Genomic DNA, 9,072 nt, shown 5'->3' with positions numbered 1-9,072 from the left:
TCAGGCAATAAACATGGGGACAAAACAGAATTTCGGCAATAGCAGGTGTAGCGCCTACTTTATAATTACTTGTTAAGTGAACACTACATATTCCCTACTCAGCATAAAGGAAAACATTTCTAGACCCATGTTCTTATACAGTCCTTATTCAATTTAGTTTTTCTCCAAAGTATTCTCCTAGGCGATCATTTTTCATCTTCCGTTTACTTTTTTTTCAGCACTCTGCAATTCAAAAAAGTACCAAAAATAGGTACAAAAAAGTACTGTCAAAATTGTTTTGTAATTTTTTGCTTGCTGGTGGCTTATGCATTTGGGTTTGAAGATATCACCTAAGAGAAAACAGGAGAGAAGGTGAATTGAATAAGGGCCAAGGTGTAAAGCTTTGTTAAACAAAGGAGTTAAGCAAAAATGAGGGTATAACGATGAACAAGACAGTGGTGAACTATTTCGTTCTTAAAGGGATTTCAGATGTTCCAGAGTTGCATTTTATTAGCTCTCTCCTGGTTCTTCTCATGTATCTCATCATTCTTGGTGGGAACACGACCATCCTACTCCTGGTTTGCCTGGACTCTCATCTCCACACTCCCATGTACTTCTTCCTGTGTAATCTTTCCGTTCTCAACATTTGTTCTCCCACCGTCACTCTACACAAGCTCCTTGTTCTGTTTGTAAAAGGAAATAATGTAGTGACTTTTATAGACTGCATAACACAGGCATCTTTCTTTGCGTGGTTTACCATTAATGAGTTGGTATTACTTACAGCCATGAGCTACGACCGTTATGTTGCCATCTGCAATCCATTACATTATTCATCTGTTATGAGCTGTAGAGTTTGTGTTGGCCTGGCCACATTCTGCTGGTCATTTAGTCTTTTAGAAATTCTTCCTTTTATTCTCATACTATCACAATTCTCTTGCTATGCTTCCAACATAATTAACCACTTCTTATGTGATGTTGTGATTTTGATGAATATTACTTGCAGTGATACCTCCATTATGGAACTTGTGATCTTCACAGAAGGGGGTTTTCTTTTGGCTTTGATGCCCTTTCTCCTCACCTCCATCTCATATGTCCACATCATTGGCACTATATTGGGCATTAAGTCTAGTACAGGGAGGTCTAAAGCGTTCTACACATGTTCCTCTCACCTCACTGTTGTGACTCTACTCTACACAAGTCTTGCATGTCAATATCTCTCACCAAGTGGCACCTTCAATTCCACCAAGCTTTTGTCTTTGCTCAACACAGCTGTGGTTCCCATGCTAAACCCCTTCATCTATAGCCTGAAAAATACTGTTGTGAAGACAGCTCTACAGCGAAAGATTAATTATTTCAAGACCATGTCCTGAAGGCATATTTGCTATGGCAATGGAAAAACACTCAGTTATAAAATTATACTGATAATGCTATAAGTTTGTAGAAACCATGATAATCATATATCAAATCTCATTATTTTATTGTCGAAGGAAATGTTTTAATCACATACAGGTACTTCCTAAAGGCATTCATTTGAAAAGGGCGCCTGGAAAAAAGGGTGCCTGGTGTAGCTGAGATTTTTTTTCTGGCTATAAAAGGGTGCTGGATACAGGCAAGATGTTGTTTAGCAATAAAAGGGCACTGGATATAGTCGAGACTTTGTTTCGGCTATAAAAGGGCGGCAGATATAGCTGAGAATATTTTTTTCGATTATAAAATGGCACCAAATATATTTGAGAAAAGTGATATAGCCAAGAAAAATGATTACGACCTAACTTATCCCTACTCTCACACAGAACCCCGCCCTGGTAGTGCCTAGCCCTACTAGCCCTAAGGAAGGAGGTAGGAGGTGTTCTTGGGGTACTTATGTAATAGTTTATATACCACTAGTTAATGGAACCCCTATAGGGGCATATATATAATAAAACCAAAATCAAAAGGTATGGGGAGATCCTACCTTATAAAGTGTTCACTCAGGATATCATGAAAAGAATACTTTAATAGGGCACTTTTAGTGCCTTTATAAGGTAGGCTCTTCCTATACCTTTTTGATTTTTGTTTTATTATATATATGCCCCTATAGGGTATCCATTAACTAATGGTATACAAACTGTTACATAAGTACCCCAAGGGCACCTCCTACCTCCTTCCATTGTCTCACCCCCTCCAGTTGGGGGCCATCATCCAGGCGGGTGATTTCTTTTCTAAGGAGTTGCGACCAACGAAGTGAAGCCACAAGGCCGAGTGGGGACGGTACTTCCCCACATGCGATTTTATTTGGTTGCTTTATGTGCAACCCGGCTTTGTGAGTATATTTGAATACTTTTTTATACTTACCCTTCATATCTGCGATAATTCACCAGATCGGGCTCCTGGTGTCCTCCCGTTCCTTTTCTATTTCCTCAGCGTCCTACTAGCCCTAAGCCACCTCCCCCCATGCGATGCCTAACCCTAACCCCCTCCCCCCATTCCCGGTAGTACCTAACCTTCACTGCATTCCATGTCAAACATACATGTTGCTTTGAACTGATATAACCGAATTAAACAATATAACCAAATTTAGGCACCAATTGAAATAACAAATCTTTAGACATCCTCCTTATAGCTGTAAAAATCTAAGCTATATCCAGGGTCCTTTTATAGACCCAAAAAAATATTGGCTATATCCGGCGCCCTTTTATAGCCAGAAAAAAATCAGTTATATCCGGTACCCTTTTATAGCCTAGAAAAAATCTCAGCTATATCCCACGCCCTTTTATAGCTGAAAGATCTCGACTATATCCGGTGTACCTTTATAACCAAAAAAAATCTTAGCTATATCTGGCACCCTCTTTATACAGATGGCTCAGGCGCCCTTTTCAACTAATACCACCTCCTTTAGGAGAACAAGTGAATTCAAAAAGGGCCATTTGATTTAATATACAAATTATAATTTTACCAAATATGGGTGATAAACACCTGGAGCCATAACTTGTTTTATCTTTTTTTTTCTTGTTCCACATATAAACTGACATTTGTTTTTTCATATACTTTCTTTTCTATTCATGTATATAGTTGTTGTTGTTGTTGTCTTTTTGTTTTTCTTAGTACAAGGTGAACAGAGGCGCTAAAAGAGTAAAAATACATAAAGCATGGGGAGGCAGTAGTGGACTTACCTCCTCCAAGTAGACACAGAAATGTATTAATGTTTAAAACAGAAAATGTATTGATACATTGAATTGTGGTTTACACACAAAGCACCGATGTACCGCTACCGCTGCTACTGCCAGCAGTGTACTAGTGTACTAGGTTATTAGCGCAACCTGTGGTACTTCAGTAACATGAGCATTGCTACAGTAATGCCCCTTACCGTAGTAATGCTCGCAGTACTCAAGACCCGAGCATTGTGCTAACAGCATGACTTTTACGATACACTGTTGGCGGTAGCAGTGGTAATATTGCCATGGGCTCTCTGTGCTCAGCAATATGACTCCTGCTTCATGCATCAATCTCCATGTGCCTTGATGCAAAATTTAGAGGGAAACATTGCTGGGCCAGTACTGGCCAAAGTGGCCTAGGCCAGGTTATATGCTTGCTGCTGAGGGGAGGGTTTATGTTATGCTAATAATTCAAAAGAAAGATAAACAAGATAAACATGATGAGATGTCCTGTAAGTAGCAGTAAGAAGAGGTCCTTATGGTGGTTGTAAGGTGAAAATGATTTGCAGAGCTCAAATTTCATGTAGCATAGTATCTGAAAGTTAATTGTTTCCAGTGTTGTGTAATATGATGGCACTTATACATAAAATACAAGAATTATAATGTAAATAATTATCATGATTATAACATTGTTATAATTATAATAATCTATCCCTATGTAAAAATCTGAACTAGGAGTGACAGGACAAAAGGAAATGAAAAGTGATAAGGGTGTGATGTGTTCCATTTGACTACAAAGTGTGTCTGTCATGAGTTATAGGCACATTGGACCATATGCAATTAACTTTTTCACCTGAGTTTTCTCCCAGGAGATTTGTTTTCATCTTCTATTTAAAATAACTTTGAACACTTTGCAACTGAAAAAGTACCAAAGCGTTGCTGAGAAAGTACTATCAAAATTATTTTGAGCATTTTCTTGCTTGCTGATGGTTTAAAGGGCACTTTATTGACAAATTTGAATATATCACCCAGGAGAAAACTCAGGAGAAAAAGTAAACTGCATATGGCCCATTTGGCCCATAGGGAATTCACCTTTTCTCATGAGTATCCTCCTAGGAAATAAGTTTTCATCTTCGTTTTAACCACTTGAGGGCTGCGGTGCCAAACCCCCCTAGTGACCAGGCCATTTTTACCTAATTGGGCCACTGCAGCTTTAAGGGCTTGCTGCAGGGCCGCACAACACAGCACACAAGTGATTCCCTCTCTTCCCTTTTCTCCCCACCAACAGAGCTCTCTGCTGGTGGGGTCTGATCGCTCCCACAATGTTTGTTTGTTTTTTAAAGGAAAGGTTCAAGCAAAATAAAAAATGAGTCTCACTTACCTGGGGCTTCTACCAGCCCCATGCAGCCATCCTGTGCCCTCGTAGTCACTCACTGCTGCTCCAGTCCCCCGCTGGCAGCTAGGGCCGCATTGCGTACATTTTTACGCATTCCCGCCAGTGCAGGAACATTAACACATACATATTTACACGTTACTGGTTCAATGCGTAAATTTGTACGCATTGAACCAGTAATACGTAAAAATGTATGTGTTAATGTTCCTGCACTAGCGGGAATGCGTAAAAATATACGCAATTCGGCCCGCCGACCTCCGAGGTCGGCATGCTGCCAGTGGGGGACTGGAGCAGTTGTGAGTGACTACGAGGGCACAGGATGGCTGCATGGGGCTGGTAGAAGCCCCAGGTAAGTGAAACTCAATTTTTTATTTTGCTTGAACCTTTCCTTTAAAGATATTTATTACATTATTTTTTTTAATAAATGTAGTTATGTTTTTGTTTATATTATCAGCCTCCCTCTCCCTTGGCCAGCCAATCAGCATGATCGGCTGTCATAGGCTTCAACCTATGACAGCGGATCACTTCTGTGAGTGCCAGGGGGACAGGCGTGTCACACGGCTGTCCCCAGTACAGCACTGCTGTAGATCGCAGTGCTGTACACTGTTAATAGACTATTGCCGCTGGGAGACTGAAGGCGGAGCGGAGCTCCGTAACTCATGCAGAGATGCGCACCCATCAGTGCTTGTGATCTCTTTCAATCCGCGCCATTCACTCCAATCGACGTGGACTGGTCCTGGGGCTGCCGCCGCGTTCCCGCCACTTGGCGTGGAGTGATCGGCAAGGGGTTAAAATAATATTTCAATACTCTGAAGAAGTACCAAAATTTTTTTGAGTATTTTGTTGCATGCTTGTGGCTTAAAAAGCATTTTATTGACAAAGTGTAAGGATATCACATAGGAGAAAACTCAGGAGAAAAGGTGAATTGCATATGGCTCATTATGTAGACAATGTGAACATGAAACTCCTATTTTTGCTTACATTTGTTTTGCTATTGGTGTTAAAGCAGACCTGAACTCACAACTTCCTCTCTGTCCTAAAAGATAAGCAGCATCATAATAATCTATTAAGAAAATATTTCTTTGTTACAGCTGATACAAATCCTGCAATAAATCTGCAGTGTGTCTACTTCCTGCTTTCATGGAAGATTGTTAACTTCCTGTGTTTACAAATAAACTGCTCTGCCAGATTCCTGTGTTGACACAGCTGAGAGATCACATTACAGTTGTGATTAGTCACAGACGAGGGGGAAGTATACAGGCTAAACTCTCTAAATACATACAGGGTGCATTTCTGTTTACCTTCCGTCCTGTGCAAGAGTTCAGGGCCACTTTCAGCTGACTTTGGTTAAGTATAGTTGCTATTTTTACTATTGACCACTGCTAATACAATAAGAAGCACCAAAAGTACCCAATGATATTACAGAAAACCAGAACAACTGAGAGTCAATATTTACCCATGATGCATAGTGGGGTAAACTTCCTGCAAATTCAGTTCAGGAACCATGCGCGCTACCGCGCGCTCCCACGGCTGATCGCGCGCGTGCACGCGCACTCCCGGCCGCGGATTCGGAAGCCACGGAATCAATGTATCGGGCTATGGAGCCCGATCACTGATTGCTCTCCCCCGCTGAAAAAGTGACAGCTTCTCTCGGAAGCTGTGCTTTTTCTGGCCGTTGCCTCCCCCCTGCGCCACTCTAAACGTGTATTACGCTTAGAGTGACGTCATGTAAACAAACTCATGGCCGCCATCTTGTGGCCAAAAAGTAAAACTACAACTAAAAGTAAAAAAAAATTAAAAACAACAAACAATTACATTATAAAACTATAGTTTACATCCCACCCTCCCAAAAATACCCAAATAAAATGTTTAATATAAAAAAAACCATTACAATAAAAAAAACATGTAAATATTTACCTAAGGGTCTAAACTTTTTAAATATCAATGTAAAGATGAAATATTTCTATATTTTTTTTATTTTAAACTTGTAAATAGTGATAGATGCAAAACGGAAAAAATGCACCTTTATTTCCAAATAAAATATTGTCGCCATACATTGTGATAGGGACATAATTTTAATGGTGTAATAACCGGGACATATGGGCAAATACAATACGTGAGTTTTAATTATGGAGGCATGTATTATTTTAAAACTATAATGGCTGAAAACTGAGAAATAATGATTTTTTCTGTTTTTTTCTTATTCTTCCTGTTAAAATGCATTTACAGTAAAGTGGCTCTTAGCAAAATGTACCCCCCAAAGAAAGCCTAATTGGTGGCGGAAAAAACAAGATATAGATCAGTTCATTGTGATAAGTAGTGATAAAGTTATAGGCTAATACATGGGAGGTGAACATTTCTAAAATGAAAACGACGGAACGCGAATGGGTTAATATTGCTGTTGTTTGAAGATTCAGAAGGAAGGTACAGATATTCATACAAAGAATGGTGCCATAGCAATTAGTGCAGAAAAGCCATAGGTGCACCTATAGAATATTTGATTGCTGTGTATCCAGTTTGTTATTAAATGAGGTGTATGGGACCTCGTTTTAGGCTGCTTTCACAGTAAGACGTTACAGGTGCACGTTAGAGCAGCCTGTAACGCAGCCCACCGCACAGCAATGAAAAATCAATGTGCTGTTCAGAGTGCCCACGTTGCGTTACATTGTAATGCAGCACGGTCAAACAAAGTGCTGCATGCTGTGCGTTATACGTGGCTAAGTCACGTTAGACTGTTTGCACATGCTTAGTAATGTTTCAGGAGGAGGTCTCCCCTCCTCCTCCTCGGCCAGCCACATGGCTAATTAATATTCACTGCACTCAGTGACGTGCAGTGTTTACTTCCTGGAGCGGCCGCTCTGTGCGGCGATTGGCCGGTGGGACCACGTGATGCGGATCACGTGGTCTTCACATTGCATGGCACAAAAAAGGCGCACCAAGAGCTGCATAATGCGGCTCTTGGTAGCGTCCTCCTACAACACCACCAGGCGTTGCGTTAGGGGCACGTTATGCGACCTATAACATCCCCTAAAACGCAACGTCCTGGTGGGAAACAAGCCTTATGCTGGGAATACACGATGCGTTTTTGCGTTCGTTTTTGCCGTCGTTTTCGCTTTCGATCGATTCTACTCTCCATTCACTGCTCGATTCCCCTCTCGATTCCTTATCTTTTCTTATCAATTACATTCACTTGAATGAGGAGAATCGAAACGAAAGTAGAATCGACCAGATCCAACAGGTTGGAATTTATCTATCGAACCCATCTATCTAAAGTAAAAACTTAACGTGTATTCCCAGCATTAATCTAAATGAGTCGCAGAGTAAATTTTTGACTCTTTGTTACAGTTTGGAATCATGCCACATAAAAATAAGTAGGGACAAGCTCAATCCATTTTGAAAAACATTACATTTTTTAAATTATGGTCAAACTTGAAAAAGTTTCAACAAAATCTATGAGAGTCATTTGCAAAACAAGCACTTTTGAATAGCACTGGTTGTTAGCTTTCCATAATGGTGACATTTGTATCCTTTTTTGATGTCCTGACTGGGGCTATGCAAACAAAGAACGGCGCTGTAACAATTAGAGAAAAAAAAATAAAAAGCCTGCAAAAAAGCCATAGGCACACCTTGAGAATGATGCACCCAGTTTTTATTCAAATGTTTTATATGTGACCTCATTTGGAAATTAGTTGTAGAATACATTGATGCGTTTTATAGATTGGGACCATGTCACATAAAAAATAGGTAGGGAAAAACTCAATCCATCATTAAAAAATGTAATTTTAAAAATTATGATCAAACTTGGGAAAATGTCAACAAAACGACACAAGTCGGTAGCTTACAAAACATTTGTGGCCTTTTTCTGATTTCCTGACTCTCCTGGGACTATGCAAGCAAAGCATGGTGCTGTAACAATTAGTGCAAAAAAACCGACCTGCAAAAAAGTCATAGGTATATCTTGAAAATAATGTATTGCTGTGCATCAAGTTTGTAATCAAATGTTTTACATGTGACCTCATTTTATTCAAAATAAGCTGTAGAATACATTTTGATGTATCTTATGACCTCATGTCACATAAAAATAAGTAGGGACAAACTTGATTCCTCATTCTAACAAAAATGTTGTTTTTAAATATAAATAATCATGATCAAACTTGGGAAAGTTTCAGAACTTTCAGTAGTTTCAAAACTACACAAGTCATACAAAACACCCATTTTTGAATAGCCCTGGTTTCTAGCTTTCTATAATGGTGACATTTTTGACCTATTTCTAATGTTGTGCCTGTTCCTGAGAGCCATACAAACAAAGAATGGCTCTACAATTCTTTGCACACAAAAAAATGGTCTGTAGAAAGCCATAAGCACACTTCAAGGTTAATGGCCTGCTAAATGTTTAGATACAGTAGCTATAAACTGAGACATATGTGGTATCATTTTAACCATGATAAAATAAGTAGTAGAATAGATGTTAGGATCTTTTAGTGTTGATGCCTTCTGATATTTATTTTAGTGACAAATTGAATAAAAAAAGCAACATTGTTATTTTCATATACTCTGTGCCAAAGT

General features: G+C 39.5%; 1 protein-coding gene across 1 annotated transcript; it reads left to right on the top strand.

The window, feature by feature from the left end:
• The first annotated feature begins 422 nt into the window (after nucleotides 1–422).
• On the top strand, nucleotides 423–1,349 carry LOC137527245 (olfactory receptor 2AP1-like). Its single transcript, XM_068247751.1, has one exon. It carries the CDS (start codon nucleotides 423–425, stop codon nucleotides 1,347–1,349), a length of 927 nt encoding a protein of 308 aa, XP_068103852.1.
• The last annotated feature ends 7,723 nt before the right edge of the window (nucleotides 1,350–9,072 follow it).

Source organism: Hyperolius riggenbachi, chromosome 8 (genome assembly GCF_040937935.1).
Source record: "Hyperolius riggenbachi isolate aHypRig1 chromosome 8, aHypRig1.pri, whole genome shotgun sequence".
NCBI classification, from domain to species: domain Eukaryota; kingdom Metazoa; phylum Chordata; class Amphibia; order Anura; family Hyperoliidae; genus Hyperolius; species Hyperolius riggenbachi.
The sequence above is the reverse complement of the archived record's forward strand: the minus strand, read 5'-3'. Positions and strand labels throughout refer to the sequence as shown.